Below are 19,732 nucleotides of genomic sequence, written 5' to 3'. Positions count from 1 at the left end.
ATACCCCTGGCTGCATCTGCCCTGCAGAAATGGCTAAATGCAATAGAATCCTGGGATTTGTAGTTTTGCAATATGTTTTGCCATCTCTGTCAGAGAGCTCTGGTGCCACAACAAACTACAAACCTCAGGATTCCATGGGATGGAGCTATGGCATTTAAAGCAGTGTTAAACTGCTTTATTTCTGAAGGCCTCAGTTAACAATGCCTCTGACAAAACCTCCTTTTTACAAAGGAGTTTATCAGGCAAGGGGAATTGGAAGTATAATCCGATGGCAATCTGAACGCAATCATGAGGTTTAACGTTATTGCGTGATAACCCACTACACACAAATTCGGGCAAAGGGAAGTCAGTCCGAACGCAATCATGTGATTTCACGTTATTGCGTGATAGACTGCCACATGCAAATTCGGGCAACGGCATGCTATTTTCAGGCAATGGGGAGTCAGTTCGAATGCAATGCGTATTCACGTAATTGCGCAAAACTAGCGACTTTAAGTGAATGCATTTTGGCCCCACTTTCTTTTCATTCGAATTTAAGAGAAATTCCTCCCGTTTGATAAAGTTCAAAGTCTGTTATTTATGCCTGCCCATTCCCCTTTTTTCCTTATCTAGCTAGCAGGTTTTTAGTTGCATAGGCATTGGGAGCATGGTGAAGAAGTGCTAGAGAAACACACATTTTCTGTGTCAGGTTGCAGCAGCCTGTCTGCACAAAACCATGCAACGAAGCTTAAAGTGGGGGGGGGGGAAAGAATTTACTCAATTCAGTCCTGCTGTTGTGCCTAGCTACAACAGGCAAAGTAAGTAGCAGTTCCCTCCAGCATGCATGAAATGCAAAACATAAGCCTGCCTTATCAGCTCACCATGGTATGTTTTTAAAAAGAGCGTAGATATATACATTTGGCCTTTATACTGGAAATCATAAGAAAAATGGAGGCTAGTGAAAGAAGAAAATAGCCCTAGATGCATTTTTGAAGAAGTTTTCAGGTGTTCTCTGCAAGGCTCACTTGATAGGGTTGTTTCATTTCACATGTGAAAATCTACAGCACTAAATAAATAAATAAATAATAGTATTAGATGAAAAGTTTGTTGCTTATTGAACTGCTCTTTTTTATGGTGTAGGAATCTTTCCCAATTCTTTCCATTTTATTTTTGCCTCTGATAGCAAAGTTTCCATTAAAGAAGTGATGCCTAGGAACATATCTACTTGCTTAACTGAATGTGCCAAGGGATCTTATAGCACCTTTGAGACTACCTGGGTGTCTTTTTAAAAAGCCTTCTGCCTCTGATCTTTTCTTCTTCCATGTAGATGATACTGTTTTCTCTACAGTATCAGAAGTGAGTTCCTACCTGTGATAGCACATACAATTTGGATTGCAATGGTATTATTTTTTAAAGGGAAATAGTATTTGTTCTTTTCTTTTAGGAGCTTCTCTCTATACCCCAGGGATGGGGAATTCTGTGAGTCTTTTACCATATAGGCTACAGTGCCCTGGACCTGCTGGAATCAGATGTCCAGCAATATCTGGAGGGACACAAAATTCCCAACCTCCTGCACATCTTTGAATTGAAATAACTGTTTTTTAGATTTTGATTTCCTGCATTGTTTCAATAGCACCATAATGTCACCAGATCCTTGTAGAAAGATATAGGATGTATAATGATGTAAAAATACAGTGTTTGATGTATCTGGAAATATTTTTTTGGTGTGTGTAAAAAGTTTCCCTGATTCTCTCTCTCTCTCTCTCTCTCTCTCACACACACACACACACACACACACACACACACTTTATTTATATTCCAGATCAAGTTCTCTAATTGTTATGACTCTGCAAAGCATAAATGTATGATGGGGGGATGACAGTCCTTCAAGGCATGCACATGGATGTTTAGTCAGATTCTTATAGTTTTAATGGTATAATTTAGCAAGTCTTATTAAGACACAGCTGTTTCACTGACATAATTACTAGCAGTAAAAGAGGTTTTATTAAATTGTTGGTGTCATGACATAAGATATAAATATTTTCTTAAAACATGCCCTGTATAATGTCGTCTTGTACAAGAAGTCTTCTAGAATGGTTTCCCTATACAATTAGCATAGGGGAAATCAGATTACTTACTTTTCTCTAAAAAAAAACATTTTTTTGAAATGCAGATGAACATTTAATCAGTGTAGGACTTTCTATTCATATTGGCTGGCATTCTGTTTGTGACTTACACGTGTGCAAACTTTTTACCATAGTACAATAGATTTATTCAGTGGTGGAAGTGAAATTGCTTTTGCAGAAATGTTGCACATTTCAATTCTGCATTGTGATTATGCATTGCAGTTGCAATTGCCCATTATGGTTGCACAGTTATTTTTATTTTATTTATTTTGTTTATTTTATTTCTATGCTACCCTTTTCCCAAAAAGGTCCCAAGGCAGCTGACAGTATAAAAACACATTAAAACAAAATAATTAACAACAATTAAAATAATCTAGTTAAACACTACAAAGTTAAAATTTAAGACATACAAAGGTTAAAAACATAATCTAAAAATCTAAGACATTGTTCAATAGCACTCAGTCATTGACATGTTGTGCAGTATTACTGTTCTTCATGGGAGTTATGCAGAACTGGTAGAGTATATCTGTGTGCAGATACTTCCACTATGCTTAGGAGATGTTGGATTGAAGTCATTAAGTAAACTTAATTTTGTTTTCAGCTACAGGTCTTCCTCTGCTTGCTTTTATTTCCTTTAGGTTTATCATTCTGTCATCATCATCCCTGTACACACACACACACCAGTTGACAAGACCTGGGTCTGAGAAACTTGACAGTCTTTCATGCTACATTTGATAATTTTATTAAAATCCACAATCTCCAACCCAGTGGCTCTTTTAAACATGGACCTCTATTGTGAAATACATCACAGCCGATCTGAGCAGGGAGGAGGTGCATCGTCCCACATGTCCCTTGCTTGAATTATGTGGAACATTCTTCACTGCCCAGTTTTCAGAACCACACATAGAAATCAGAAATACGCTGGCATGGACAATCCTCACTTTTGTAATCAGTGATATCTCTTTACACTTGAAAATGTTGTCTAGTCCCTTCCAAATCCTCATCTTCTTCTGATTACAGTGTTACCCCGGGTTACGAAAATAATTCGTTCCGCCGCCGCTTTCGTAACCCGAAAGGCTTTCGCAAGCCGAAACCCCATAGGCGCTAATGGGGAAAAGCCGCGATTTGGTGCGAAAAAGCGCCGAAAAGCACCAAAATTTCTTTCGTAACCCGAAATAACCTTCGTAACCCGGAACAGTTTTTTTCAATTGGATTTTTTCGTAACCCGGAAATTTCGTAAGGCGGCGCATTCGTATCCCGGGGTAACACTGTACTTGAATACAGTCTGCATTATGATTTGTCACTGAGCTGAGATGTAGGAAATCTTTCAAAATCTTCATGTTCTACTTTAAAGTTATGTAAATCATCTGTAGTCATTATTTTTGTTTTCTTAATACTCAACTGTAACCTTACCTTTGCACTTTCTTCCTTGGCTTTCTTCAAGTTTTTCTATTTTCTGCTAGTAATATGGTGTCATCTTGGTATCTTAAACTGTTGCTTTTCCATATACCAAATTGATAAGGAGGCCCTTCCTCATGAGGATGATACTGCAGTTTCTGTAAAACATTGAAAACATAATTCCTGTGGAAACAAACAACAGACACACCATAACAAACTGGTGCCACAGCATGCTCAGCGTTGCCTTCCAGAGTACTATAAAAACAACCAAAAATACATACAAACAACCAAAATATTTCACTGTAATGCAGCATGTTTTGTCATGAAAAGGCCATTAACTGATAAATCCAGTTAACCATAACTATGTGAAGTGCAGTAAAACAACTACGTATGTAATTAAAGTGCCCTTGCCAGAAAAGTTTAAACTTAAGTTAAACCAGTACTTCACTGAGTATATAGCAAAAGGAAAGTGAGAGTGATAAACTAAAAAATAATATTGTATAATTAATGTCTATTTAAATCAAACCATAGACTTTTATTATTGTTAAGGCAGACCAAAACAGACTACAGTATAATATAAATTATTCGTAACAAAGTACTTTTGTAATCACACTTTTTTTACAGGAGTAGCCTACATATCTATCTTATTGATAATAAAATAAAACTTGGTTGTTACTTAATAAATAAAACCTAATGATGGGTTTATTCAAAGGAATCCAAACCACAAAGCAACTTTACATCTAACCATTTTTGTGATATTTCTTCTGCATGTAGTTGTGACAGTTATAGTAGAGAGGTAGTATGGACAATGGTTAAAATATAAATAATAATAATAAATAAAAATTTTATTTATATCCCGCCCTTCCATCGATCAGGGCGGCTTACAGCATTTAAAACACACACAATTCACATAGTCAATACAGAAAAGTTAAAACCATACAAATACATCAGAAAAATAATAAGAAAAAAGCCCCATAGCCCAACCTCTTGGCCATGGAAGAGGAGGGAGGCCCACAGGATATTTAATCGGGGAATGCCTGTTGAAACAGGAAGGTTTTTAAATCCTTCCTGAATTGGGCCAGGGTGGTAGATGAGCGGAGCTCAATGGGCAGCGTGTTCCAAAGGGCTGGGGCAGCCGTGGAAAATGTCCTCCGCGTGGTGGAGGTTAACCTAGCCCCAGGCACCTTCAGTAATTGCTGCCCAGATGTTCTGAGGGTGCGAGGCGGAATGTACGGGGAGAGGCGGTCCTTTAGGTATCCTGGGCCCAAGCCATTTAGGGCTTTATAGGTAATAACCAACACCTTATATTGAGCTCGGAAGCGAATGGGCAGCCAATGGAGATCTTTTAGAACCGGTGTTATATGGCTGGTCCTGGGAACACCAGTGACCAGCCGGGCTGCCATATTCTGCACCATTTGGAGCTTCCGAGTTTGGTATAAGGGTTGCCCCATGTAGAGTACATTGCAGAAATCCATGTGGGCACTGGCTATGTTGGCTGGGAGATTATGGTTATTGCAGTCTAAAATAGTAACTTTCCCAGCCTAGTGAAGTAGAGTCATAAATTGTCAATTGTGGACATGTCTCTCTTACCATTTCTGGTGGACAGCCTCTCTGAGGCTGAGAGAATATGCACTCTCCTTGCTAATTATTATTATTATTATTGCATGACCTTAGTATCACCATGGGAGAGGTACAGTGAGAGAGGGCAGGGAAATGTCTAACAATTTGTAAGCTGCTCTGATAGGCTTTTGGCTGAAGAGCTGGGCAATAATAATAATAATAATAATAATAATCCCAGCTCAGCCACATAAATCCCTCGGTAAGTCATATTGTCTCAGCCTCAGGGACATTCTTAACCATCCTTGCCCAAAAGCAAACCAATCATAGAATAAATAAATAAATAAATTGTAACTTTATTATTTAAAGAGGCTTTCTTGAAATGAAACAAAACCAAAGGGCAGAACGATAAGCATTTACATGGCTGAGCTGGAATCAAGACTCTAGCCTCCCAGTTCACCATAGAAATTCACTGGCTGACCTTGGACAAGTCACATGCTCTCAGCATCAACTCCTAGGTATACCTTCATGGTAGAAGAGGGGTGGTGGTTGGATGACCTCTTGGAATCCTTTCGAATGCTAGGTTTTATCCATCATGGCAGAATTCCTGCCATTGCACCCCACCCTGCCCCTTCTTCTCTTTTGTGAGGGTCACACTTTCTCAGCCTCAGAGGCAGGGCATGACCAACTCTCTCTCTCTGCACCTCTCCCATGGTGATGCTAAGGTCATGCAATAATAATAATAATAATAGGCAAGGAAAGTGCAGAATATCCATGAAAGAGAGAGTGTGACTTACCCAATGTCATCCTGTGGAGTTAGATGGCTGAGCTGGGATTACACTCTAGCCTCCCAGTTCACCACAGAAATTCACTGGCTGACCTTGGTCAAGTCACAGGCTCTCAGCTTCAACTCCAACTCCTAGGTATTCCTTCATGGTAGAAGGGGGGTTGGATGACCCCTGGCAATCCCTTTGAATGCTAGGTTTTTTCCATGGCAGAATTCCTGCCATTGCACCCCACTCCGCTCCTTTTTGAGGATTCCTGCTTGGCAGAAGAGCATTGCCCTTTGACACACCACCCTCCCCTTCTCATCTGTGAGGGTCACACTGTCTCAGCTTCAGGGGCATCCCATGGCAAAACTCCTCTTTATGCCAAGAAAACCCTTGGTTTGTCCCATCTTCCAGTGCCATCCTGATGTTGAACAGGGCTCAGACTACATGTCCTCTAGGATCCCATGTATTCCTATGTATTACTTCATAGCAGAAGGGGGTTGGACTGGATGGTCCTTGAGGGTCCCGTCGACTCTAGCATTTCTTGTTGGTGCTTCAATCACAGTTTATTTGTTGAGACTGGGCTTTTTTCCCCCTTTTGTGTGTGTGCCTTCAGGTTTTTTTAAGCATAGGAATGTTCTTTAAACATCTGCCAAACTTCCTTTTGACATGGTAATTGAGTTTGAAATGCAAAGTAATTAGCGTAATTATTCGACTTCTCTTTTATTATCATTCGAGAAATCTGTGAAAAATATTTCGCTAGCTGCTGAAAGGGAGAGAAGAAATCACCTTTTGAAAGGGGCATTTGTGGAACGAATATTTTTAAAAGAAATTCTCATCAAGTTCTCAATGAACGAGAAGAAAAACATGGGTTTCTCAAATCACTAGAGGAAACCTTTACTCTATTTACTCTTGCTTCTTTGCTTTTAGAGTTAGCAATTCTAGTCTTTAAAAAAATTAAAGAAAAAGAGAAAGAAAAGGGAAAAAAAGGAAAGAAGGGAGTCAGGATAGAAATTTATAAAATTATGAAGAATGCAAACAGAAGCTATTTTCCATCTCTCATAGAATCTCAAAAGTTGGAAGGGGCTGCAAAGGCCATATAGTCCAACCCCCTGCCATGTAGGTGTTCCCATCTAAAGCACTTCTGAAAGATACCCACCCAATCTCTGTTTAAAGACTTCCAAAGAAGAAGAATCCACCACTTCTGAGGTAGTCTATTATTCCACTGTCAAACAGTTCTTACAGTAAACAACTAATCTTCTCAATCTTCTCTCCTCCGTGCTGAATTTACCCACTTACCTATGTCATTCCTCATATGGCCGAAAAAAATACATTAAAGTAATGTAATGAAGCCTTAATTATCATCATTATTATGATTATCAGTATTGTTATTATAGCTTCCCTTACATCATAAGATATCAAGACAACTTACAATAAAATTAAATGAGTTTAAGTAATTAAAAAAAATCAAAATAAATTAAATATTCGAAATGCATATTGAACCATTTAACAGTTTTAAACTGTTAAAACAGTTTAAAACCATTTACCTGTACAGATTTTGGATAAAACCATTAGATCCCAAAGATTTGATTTTTAAAAGCCAGGTTTGAACTCGGTGGTGGAATGAAGCCAATCAAGCCTCCAATCGGAATACTAGATGTGTATGAATAATTCATATGCATGACACAATGTAAAGCTTGTGTGAAATGGGCTACACAATCATTTTAATGGGATTTCTCAGTACTTTTTTTTGTTTTTTTCAATGAAAAACCAAACACGACTAATATACAAGAAGACAATAGCAGCAGAACAGTAGATACAAACTTTATATTATATTCAGATTACCCAAATATTTCTGACCTTCAAAACTCACACACACTTCACACTTAACTTCCCTGATTAAATCAGAAATATGTTGGCATTTAAATCTTTCCCTTCGAGCCACAACAGCTCAAGAAAAAAAAAGCCTTCCATTTTATAACCGGAGGGGTAATATTGTACAGCCCTTGTTAAAACAGGCCTCAAAGCAGCTGTAAAACTTTTAGTACAAAGCAGCTCTTTTTATTCTTGGAGAACCAACCCATCCTTTTGGAATACATGAGCTGGGCACCTGCAGGAATAGTTCTGGCACTGACTTATGGAACCTGCTGGCCTTAAGAAAAGGGAGCTGAAGCCTGAAAATCCTACAGTGAAAAATATTCTATTAAAAAAATAAAATGTTACAATAACATGGCATGGGCCTTAATGAGCTATTGCCTGCTGTAATAAACATTTCTGATCTTAACAAAACTTTGTTGATTGCTTTACTTTGGACACACAATATTTTTCTTTCTTTAAAAGGTGACACTTTTTGTGTTTCCCAGAAACAGAGAGAAAGTCCAGTGACCAGTGTGTACAATGTAAAAATACATCTACTGGGAATTGGGTGTTGTTGCTGCTGCTGCTGCTATTACTACAAGTTTTATTTATTTATATCCCACCATTTTCCCGGCACTGAGACTAAATGCATCTTACAGAAATTACGACCAATATAGTTAAAAGATCACATCATTAAAGAATACAAAAATCTTTTCCTTGTAAACATTCAGTTTTCAAAGATTGGTAGAACTGGAGTAAAGCCTACCATAAAAATCTCAGTAGAACCAACAGGGACCAATTTCCCCCTTTCATTTAATTTCTGTGCCAACTTTCTCCCAGAGTGAGACCCAAGGTGACACATGTTCCTGGTGAAGGTCATCCATGAAGTCTACCAAAGCCTCTCTGTCCCATAACTAAGCATGAAACCAGGCTGAAATGGATCAAATTCTTCTTCTGCATGATCCCTAAAATATGTTTGTGCCTGCCCAAAGCTAACTTCAACTTTCTAGAGCTTAGCATGGCTTTAGCAGGACACACACCCCCACCCCTTTATTTGCATGCCTAGGTACAGTGGCTGCAAAACAATTCCTTTTTGTCCACCACTAGAATAACAGCTAGTTTAGGAACTTTTCATAATCTTTTCTCTTCCATCCCCCCTTTTTTTCATTCCATAGATATTTCCTTTGTTCCTAGAATCATAGAACATTATTTTTAAAAGATTTAATATTGTCTTTGTTTGTCTGTATGTCTCTCATCTGGCCACACCTGGGTCTTTGCTCTTGAGAAGACTATTACCCTTGATCACAGTGGACCTTGGTCTTGACTGTCTGCTTATATTCCTCCTCATCAGTGGCCATTTTGCAGCACTGTTGACAAGCATGGCATCTCATTCTTGGACTTTGTATCTTGAACCCATTCTCAGGACTTGACATAGCTACTTTATCTATTCTAATCTGTCTGATTTTTGCAGTCAACTTACAAGGAAAGTCAGAAGCAAAGAGAAGAAGAAGAAAACTAAGAAGCACGTTAATTATTTCCCCTCAAGCAAGTCCCTCAGTTTCAGGAATCCTGGAGAACTTATTTTGTAGCTCTTCTGTTCTATTGCCTTCAACTTCAGTACCAACTGTATCTTCCCTATCAGTGTTGAATTTGGATCCAGGTGGTCTTACTCCATCCCACCTAGAATGGAAACCGCTCTTACAAATCTTGCATTGTGTGGAACAAGATCTGTGTGATCCTGACAATCATTATTTTCAAGATCAATGGCTGCCAGTGCATCATGGTGTCCTAAATGTTGCTACCTTCTCTAAAGATGAAAATCTTTGAGTCATTTTCTTCACATATATTCTCACTACACCTTTCTCCATCCTTAGGATTATACAAGCTTTCTACACGAGAGTCAAAGCACAAACTATCAAGAACCTGCACATCACTCTCTTTCTGCTCGTCCCTCTGGGACTTATCATAGATCACAAAAAGGAGGAGGAGGAGGAGGAAAAAGACAAAAAAGAAACAATTCCCCGGCCAACTCAGTACTGCACATTCACTGGAATTTGCCTGCAGTCATGGAAGGGAAGAGCCTTCATCTCATCCAAACACTTGAATGAACTGATGCTCCAATAACCTTTACTCAAGCTCAGCCTTAGCAAATACATGAGAATTTCCATGTTCACCAACCCATGGGTTCAACTCCAGATGCATGTTCTTTGATTGTGTGTCATCAGTCTAACAGGACAAGCCATCAAAGATTCTATTCATACCTGTGCCAGTCAATCATTTTCTTCATAGGTGGATGGTACTAAACACCATATTGAAAGGAGTGCTGTTCAACATCAACCTTCTACAATAGTATGGTGGACTCAACCCAAACAGACTGTGGCACTCACCCAAATGACCTCACCATACAAGGCAGCAGGTCCATATCAGGTCCATAGCAATATATCAGTGTGCTAAAAATATTACAGGTAATAAAAGCTATCGAGGCCTTCAGTATTTTCTTCAGTTCCAGACAGTGCTTGTAACTTTCAACAGCTCAAGTGGTCTTCCATAACAGCAAGCAAAGTGATACAAAATCAAAGATGCTATACATCACAATGCATCAGTGCATCCAGCACAATATAATGAGTTCTCCAGAACACCTCCTGGATATCTCCAACAAGCTGGCAAAGGTGAATGCTGTCTCCGGTTATAGTGAGCCAAATGTTAGGTCCGTGGGAGCTCCTGAAATTGGATCTATTTGCTTCATCAGAGAACACAGGATGGCCTTGTTTTTATTTCACAAATCATTGGATCCATCAGTGGCCTGTTCATCTGCTGCTGAATGGATCCACTCCCTTAAAATTTCCTCCCATTCCTACTTCTCACCAGAATGGTAAAAGTCAGATCCAGCAATGTGAACAGCATCATCATAACTCCATGGTGACCAAGGCATTCTTGTTTTGCTACACGTTTTCCTCCTACTCCAACCTGGCCTTCTCACTCAGCAGTGGAGATAAGTTCAGCATCCAAATATCCAAACTCTTAACAGTTGTGAGGATCTTCTTGAGCAGGGGCTGCAGGATCAGTTTTTGAAATCCTGAAAGTTGCTGAGAAACCAATTACAAGGTATTACTATAACAGCAGGCGGAAATATTTCATCTCCTTCCTTTATGATTGTACCTGGCCTAGCTTGATAGTAACAGCCAAGGAGATCCTCCTGTTCTTATTGTACTTGGGTGGTAAGGGACACTTCTTTCCTTTTCTTAAGATCTACCTTTTTTCCATCTCAGTCTTTTAGTCTCTTCCTGATTCGAGCACTCTCTTACTATGTAGTTTTTTAAGGGCATTAAAACTCTCCCTCTCCCTCTCTAGTGTCTTCAAGGGAGCTGTCCTCATTCTTAAAGCTCTTATGAGCAGGCCATTTGAACACCTGGCTACTTCTGAACTTGCCTCTTGCTTGTGTTCACATCAGCATGGAGGACTGGTGAGCTCTGCACACACCAACATTTTTGGATTTGGGACAAGGTTAAATCTTGTCCATTATCATCACTCTTAGCAACTACTTCCTATACACAGGCATTTAATTTCAACTTTGAATTTCAAGACTTCTTTTATCATGACCTTTTCCTTTGCCTGCTATCCTGTGAGACATCTAAAGGCTAAAGAAGGGGAGATTTTGCTTCATAACACAGAAGACAGAATTGCTGGCCTATGACTACCTCAGATAGATGTATCAAGCAGATCATATTAAAACTGATGCCTCAGAAACCTAGATATATCATGATTATGTTCACATGTCTTTTTTTAATATACTAGAGTGAGGCTCACTTAACTAAGTCTTTCCTGATTTTAAAATCACTGAGAAATGTCAAATCCTTTTAAAAGAAAGTTACAAGTTGTATAAACTATGTGGGAATATCAGTACTTTTCATTTGCAAAAATTAGATAGTGATAGGAAATGGTTTTCCACTGGGGGAAAGTGCTGCTGTTGTTCTTGTTCTTGTTGCTTTAAGTTTAAAGATACTGTTTACTTAAAATAACCAAGACATAATAATAAATAATAATAATAATAATAATAATAATTTCTACACACATCTCCTCAAGGCTTGAAGTGGGGTATGACAAATTGAAATACAAAGTAATGACCCACTATGCTAAAGTGGTTTGAGCATTGGACAATGACTCTGGGGACCAGGGTTTGATTCCCCACTCAGTCATGGAAATTCACTGGGTGATCTTGGATGAATCATATTCTCCCAGCCTCAAGTCAATGGCAAACCTCCTCTGAATAAAACACCATGATAAGTTTGCCTTAGGGTTGCCATTAGTCAGAAACAATTCGAAGATACAGAATGACAACAATAAGGTAATCATCAAACTCTGATTTTGAAAAACGTTTGTTCTTAATTCTTCTATGCTGATGGTATGCAAAGAAAAATATTTCAGCAAGTGTATATTGTATATTGTACATTGTACATTGTATTTTATTTATATTACACTACATTAATATATTTACCAGGGGAAGAAAGTTCTGTCATAGATACCTTTGAGTTAAAGTGCCATTGTACTAAATTGTACTCAGTAACAATATACAAAGAATGCATTATGTAGTATACATTATGTAGAGTTTCAAACCTGCTGATCAGACAACTATTATCTGATGGGCATCAGTATCCCAGTCCACTTACCATTGGTCAGCCAAGGAATAACATCTGTGAGATTCATACATCAGTATGAACCAGTATGTTCATACTGACACCAGAGCATAGGCAGGTTCAGTAGCCTCCAAGCTGGTCCTGGTCTTAGTAATCTGTACCATAAATTTCTTTATGGAGATCCTAAAAAGTTGGATGATGAGTACACAGGCCCTAATTCCCCCAAATTAAATTGAACCTATGCCACACCACCACAATAAAAGGAACACCATCCTCCTGCTGCCAAGCATAATAGAACTGTAAGCAAAACCAGATACTTAATGACTTACAGCCCAAGTATTTTGCCCCAATCCAAAATGTACATTCTGACTGTGTGAAAAGGAAAAATCCAGATGTTGTACTAGCTATCAACCTGCAATTATAGACCCTAAATCCCAGATTGTCTTTTTGGCCACACCACTCCTTTCCATAGGAACAGGGAAAGCTCTAGGCTTTACTAAAAAAAGAAAATGGCAGAAAGATGCAAGGTCAGATCCCACATAAGTCCCTCTGAGTTCAGTGATACTGATTCTTGGTAAGTGTGATTAGCATTGCAGACTGTCCTATTTTCCTTGCCCTTGAAAATGAAGGCTGCAAACTTAACAAGAATAGATAGATTTCAAATGAGAGAAGGGGCAGATAGACAGGTTGCCCAAGTATTTTTAAATGATCATTTGGTCGTTAATCTGATGTGTCAAATATGAGTAAACCGTACTATGAAAGTCTTGTGGTGTAGCATATTCTAATTTATTTCCTGACAATAGTACTTAGTAGTCATCAATAAAGCCTGTCATTTCAAAGAAACCAACTTTCACATGAAACACTTTTCAATCAGAAATTCAGGAGCCATTGGTTCTTCCTGCCCCTTTCACTTTAGCATTCATTCTTCATTCTCCTGAATGTAATATGCAAATATAACATCCATCAGAAAATAGCTTTTTAAGTTCATAGCAACCATAAGCCACTATGGATAATGGCAGTATTCTTAATCAGTGTACTCAGCATAATACTATTTGGGACATAGGATAGCTTATGTATATCTTACTTTAGAAGATGTGTAGAAAAAAGCATAAGAATGGAAATCCATCTCATTTCCAAAGCCAAGGACATATGTTATGTAAATGGAATATTACCTTCCAGCATGTATTTGTAGGAGCTGCAGGATGTAAAAGCTAATCCAAAGAAAAGTCTTCACTGATCTATTTTTACATATCATTGTAGAATAAGGGGATGTTTGTGACCAGAAGAAATAATTTATTGGCTAATACATTACTTTACTTGGTGTTTTGGGTGGAAGATAATAACATTTATCAGCTGTATAATCAATTATAACATATTAGGAAAGGGGAACAGTGACAGGAGTATATTCAATGTGCTTCAGTTTACATTTTTGAGGCAATCTACTTTATCTCTAGAAATGTCTGAACACAGGTTTTAACAAGTAAAGCTAAGGGTTAGCTAGTTGTCCAGTAAAGCTTTGATGAAAGGTTACACCTTAGAGAAATGACACAATAGACCAGCAATGGTTTCATAGAATCATAGAATTGTAGTTATCTTTATGGCAATATAACTGTTGTATTTGTTCTGCAGAAATGTTTCCCAATTGGTATCCAGTACAGATGAAATTCTGGGAAAGATGGTTACAACTGAGGGATCCATCCATGTAATTCTAGCCAGACCATGGATGGTTAATTTAAAAGTCATTTATTCTGGTTACTTGCTACAGTGTGTAAAAAGCAGCTCATTGCAATTCATGTGACATTGTTCAGAAAGTAACTAGTGACATTACACATTATTTTGGGGTTAACTTTTCATTATTATTTTTATTTTAAATAAATCAGGTTTAATAAGAGAATGGTATGAAACTTCAAAAATTCCTGTAAAAATGACTCTTAAATTTTTCTTTTAACATGATGTTACTTTTAAAGTGACTAGAAACCATTATTCATTACATTACTGCCTTTTTACATTGGACAGACAGGCTAGTATTTCAGTAATGTTGAGAGCTGAAGTGAGGAATGTGGGGATATCTACAAAGGGTTTAATCCCATTCGATGCAGGTTCACAGCCCATTAGCACAAGAAAGCCTATTTCCTCTCCTATAATCTATGAAGAAATTCAGAAAAGACAATATGCCATTTGAAGAAATTAGGAGACTCTCACAGTTTTATCTCCTGGACTCTCTCACCTCAGTACAAGTTATTCATGCTGTAGAAGGTAGCAGATGTACATGAAACTGTCACTCCCTTCATAGCATGATTTGTTACTTTCATACATGGTCCATGCTTGTCTCCTTGGTAAGGTGCTGTTCCACAATGCAGTAGATAGATTTTGGGGTGAAGAAAACAAACTCCTATAAAAGAATTAGTATGCAAATCAATTCAACTTGTTATTTTGTTGCTTTGTTCAAGTACATGAACTCACTGGAAAATTCATGGGAGTAATTTGCACAAATTCAGCATGCATTAATGATTATAGCCTTATATGATGTGAATTATAGGTTGGAAAGCACACTTTATGGGCAGAAGCATAATAGTTTACACCCATTAAAGTGATGGAAATACAAATCAGTCAAAAAGAGGAATGTATTGAAGGCTTATCGTATGCATGAGACACAAATCTACTGCAGATATCTAGTTATTAGGGAGGGGATTTTAATGAAAGAACAAATTTATTTAGTACTTTAAATATTATGGTATTTAAAAGTAACTGTTCAACAAAGCAGATAACATGAATGATCAAAAAAGGTTATTTCAAGGTTTACTATGAGGAAATTTAAAGCAAATCATTTGTAGTGTTGTCTTGTAAATGGGAATACTTAGTAAAGAATTGGAAATACTGATGTGGGTGCCTAGCCTGCAAGGTTCATGGCCATAAGCACTGGCAAGAGTTATGGCTATTTTTCATGAATTATTCCTATTACATGAAATTTGTTTCCAGGCTTCAGTAACCTGCTCATCTACAATTCAGTTTAGTTCACAGTGTAGCAAGTGGTTGGGTATGATGGGACTTCTCATCCAAAATACTGGGATGCCAAGTTGAAGATAACCAGCTTAAATTGTGACACTGCCAGAAATGCCAAGATACAGATGACATGTTTATTCCATTTATTTTGTGTTAAAAAAAAAAAAGGGCTGGCACCCAGTGTCATTCCTTCAAGGCTGGTTTATATAACCATATTGCCACTAACACTCCTAAACCTGATTTATTTGGGAAGCTAAGCATGATCAGGGCTGGTGAGTATTTGGATGGGAGACACTGGAAATACCAGGATCTCCAGGTGGAACTAGAATCTTGCTTGAAATCCCCGAGAGCTACTGCCAGTCAGAGATGACTCCCAGTATTGGGGAATGGACAGGATATAAAATGATGATGATTATGACAATGGTGATAATGATAACATAAATAATGATTATATAAATATTTTAAAAACCCACTCATTTGCTTTATTTAGGGAATTTTTTTACTTTAGGCAAAGGTGCTTTGCCTTGAATTTGAAGCACAGTTCATTTTGGCTTTCCAAACTGTGGAGGTTTTCCTACTGACTACAAAACAAAAATCAGCCAAGAGCTGTAGTTTAAGGGAAAGAGGTAGAATGCAATGTTATCCACAGTCACAGGAACTACTTCTGAGGAGGTGAAGCCTGCAAATGTCAGGCAGTTGTAGGTGATTTTGTGCTAAGATGCCTTGCAAGTTGGGGGGGGGGGTGACCTTACCACCACTGCTTCACCTTCTAGTAGCTGCATTGCAGGCTCCTGCTTCATATTTAATAGTGATAACACGTCATTGAAATTTGAGAAGGTTCAGTAAAAAGTAGTGCTGGTGTACAATATAATCTGTGCGTATTTCACAGTTATATACAAGTCACACAGTGATGCATACAACAAAGGATAGAGAGACACTGAATTTATGGTCAAGATATGACAGATTGACCCTATCATATCCTGCCCACAGATCTGACCTATTCCCACCCACAGCTGGTGTTCAGATGCAAGCACGCCACCATGCTGTGGAGCCGCCTTGGCCGTTGTTACTGTCATTTCTTTGTGAAGGCCCCCACCATGGCCAATAATGTCAGAAATGAGGCACCTGGCTTCACCCACATGGCCAGGTGGCCCCTTCTGACATCACAGGTTGTGACTAGGGCCTGCAAATACAAAGCAGTGGCACGTTAGGGGGCATGTGGCCATTTGGTCTACCAGCTGGGAAACTCTACTGCAAATAGACAGGATTTTTTTTTAGATTGAGCTAAGTGCTGATTGAGCTGGGGTCTGGTTGAACCTGCCAGTGTCTGGGCTGTTGGCTGCTGGATTGTGGCATCTAAACAAGATGATGCCAGGCCAGGGGGAACCTGGGCATTTTGGCCCGTGTGCACAACCCCATAGTTAGACATACTATACTATACTATACAGATACTACTTAGAGTGACATGAACCTGCAGATATTTTATACTGAACTTAAATCAGTCTGTGCCCAAATGAAATGACTGATGAAAGGAAGAGATAAAATAACTAACATTCACAACATGCATAAAGAAAAAGACAGAATGAATAATAATTAGGTGCAAAGAATTGCACTAGATGAAACAATCACACTGGATTGGAATTAAGCCACACAAGTTTAGTCAATCAACCATTCCACACTTTGTCTAAATGTCTGCTGCTCTTAAAAGAATCAACTTAGGCCCAGAACAGATAGGCCAAAAGAAGCGGCTTCCAGGCCCTTTAGACATTCAAATGACGCATGCCTTCAAAATGTCCTGAAGCTCTGCTCCAGTCCTTTGGATTAATAATCTGGCTCCTAGTAGTTCAGGTTGGGTCCTACAGCCACAAACCACTTTGGGAGGAGGCCTTGTGGTCGGTGTAGTCCCAACCTGCTTGCAGCCAGAGTGGACTTGGGCTGCTCTTTCACGCCTGTCTGCTCTGGCCCTTAGGGGGAAAAATTAAATGATGTCTGCTCTGTTAATTTCATATTCTGCCCAAAGGAAATTTAATTCAAGAGTAAAGTCATTCCATGGCAGTTGTCAGTCATAAAACAACATCCCCACCCTGCCCAACATTTTCTTTTCATGGAGAACTAGGGAAGTACATGATCTGTTGGCTGGATCAGGGAGCAGAAACAACCAAGGAAGAACTAACATTTTGGGAGAAGCCTGCTTTGCTTTCTATTGTGCTTTATAGAAGTTGTTAAAAATATGACTTCTCTGTTTTCTGCAGTTTTATGATTTTCATGTTATTTTGGTGTTAACTTGTATTTATTGTTGTTGCTATTGGTTTAAGTTTTTTGCAAATTGAAAGCCTGGCTGAAAATGCCTGAAAGAAATGAAACATTCTGTTCCTAAATAACCAGAGTATAGCCTTGGTCCCTCTTGCATTTTGTGCTACAAAGTACTGTGCTGGGTAACTGTGGGACCTCAAGTTAAAGAAAGGAATCATAAAGTGGGGCTGAGCACTAGCTCTTGAACAGGGGTAGGAATCATGCAACCCACCAGATATTGTGGAACTGCAACTCCCAGCATTTCTCTGCATTGACTGTCTTGATTGGATTTGCTGAAAATTACATTTCAACAACACTTGCAGCAACAGAATCCCTAACCTTGCTCTGAAGCCTTAGTACTAGAGGATTTTATCTTTGGGAGAAAGGTAGCAGGAAGTTGTAATTAAACATTGATTTAGAATTGATCACTGTCAGATAAAGTATTGAGAAACATCTGAATTTAATGCTGTTATGTTAAAAGGGGGATCCCAGCTGGAAGACATTGTACTTCTTGTGTTATATAAAATAAAAAAGCAGCACTGGGAGCAGTATGCACCATAATGATGATAGTTTGCCAATATCAATTTGTCACATACAGACATTCAAAGCAAGTTGAACCCCAATTGCTAAGCTTTTCTAATGAGTCTTCTCTACCTACAGTGCAGGATTATCCTGATAATGAAATGTTCAATGCTTAAGCAACCATTTTAAATCTTGTTCCCCCCCCCCCTCTTATTTTTTTCTTGACTTCAGCTGACATTGCCAACATTTCCTGTTGTTGTGAAGATTGGACACGCTCATTCAGGCATGGGAAAGGTGCAGGTGCTATTTATCTATCTTCAGGGGAAATAATGGAGCTACTTTTTAAAAGTTTATTACATAACTATTACAGGATTTATACTTCCTAATGGAATCAGTTAAAACTTCAGGGCAGTAATTATGGAAATCTGTGTTCAGGCATATGCTTAGAAACTCATCACTGTGTGTTGGTTTAATTTTAGGCACACATGCAAGTCCCTTGAGAATAGGTTTATAATCCTTTCTGAAAGTCAGTTTTTGAAACTGAAAGACACATCAAAGAGTAAGAATTATTTTTGCTAAAAACTGCCAACTTGCCTATGCGACAAATAATATACACCCATACTATACTGCTTGTATTTTACACTATTGAACACATTTTGTGGCTCTTTTAAATAAACTGAGTCTTGTTCTCATTTTAATCATAGAATCATAGAATCGTAGAGTTGGAAGAGACCACTAGGGCCATCCAGTCCAACCCCCTGCCATGCAGGAAATCCAAATCAAAGCATCCCTGACAGATGGCCATCCAGCCTCTGTTTAAAGATCTCCAAGGAAGGAGACTCTATCACCCTCCGAGGGAGTGCATTCCACTGTCGAACAGCCCTTACTGTCAGGAAGTTCCTCCTAATGTTGAGGTGGAATCTCTTTTCCTGTAGCTTGCATCCATTGTTCCGGGTTCTGTTCTCTGGAGCAGAAGAAAACAAGCTTGTTCCCTCCTCAATATGACATCCCTTCAAATATTTAAACAGGGCTATCATATAATGATGGGGAAGTTTCTCCCAGTATTCTTGATTGGCTCAAAAAAAAAAAGTGAATCATTGCCCAGATAGACAAATAATTTGGCTCATTACCAAGTGAATCTAAATTCACTGCATTCTGTCCTCTCCCACCTACCTAGCTATTACTACTGTCAGGAAATAGAGACGGGGTTTTGAGACTGAGGTAGGAGGATGACAGGGAAATCTTTGCCTCCATCTGAGAAGGAGAAGAATTTGTGGATCCTAATTTTTGTCTCTACTTTATGGGTTTTGAGCTCCCTAGACTGATAACTGAGGTTTTTTTCTGATTTTATTAGCCCTTTACTCCCAGGCAGACAAGTTACATGCCAGGCTTTTACAGCTTGAGGTTCACTACCTACTCAAGATTTTCCCCTTTTAAGCACTGGCATCATCAAGCTTGGTGACACCTAGTGCAGGGGGGAGTTGCAGAAGGAGGGCAGTGGGAGCAACCTGCCCCACCTTGCCACCACAGGAGAGAGCCGGGCCAGCAATGAAGCCACAAGGGGTGCACTTGCCCCTACACTGCCCATGCCTCC

The 19,732-nt window shown here is 38.8% G+C and overlaps 1 protein-coding gene across 1 annotated transcript in view; it reads left to right on the top strand.

Moving 5' to 3' along the window:
- SYN2 (synapsin II) overlaps positions 1 to 19,732 on the top strand; it is a 235,045-nt gene that overhangs the window by 161,020 nt on the left and 54,293 nt on the right. The window contains 1 exon segment of the mRNA XM_042451153.1: positions 18,370 to 18,432. Within this exon segment, the coding sequence (XP_042307087.1) occupies positions 18,370 to 18,432 (63 nt within the window).

This window comes from Sceloporus undulatus, chromosome 2, assembly GCF_019175285.1.
Source record: "Sceloporus undulatus isolate JIND9_A2432 ecotype Alabama chromosome 2, SceUnd_v1.1, whole genome shotgun sequence".
NCBI lineage: Eukaryota > Metazoa > Chordata > Lepidosauria > Squamata > Phrynosomatidae > Sceloporus > Sceloporus undulatus.
This window is presented reverse-complemented; position numbering and strand designations above follow the sequence as displayed.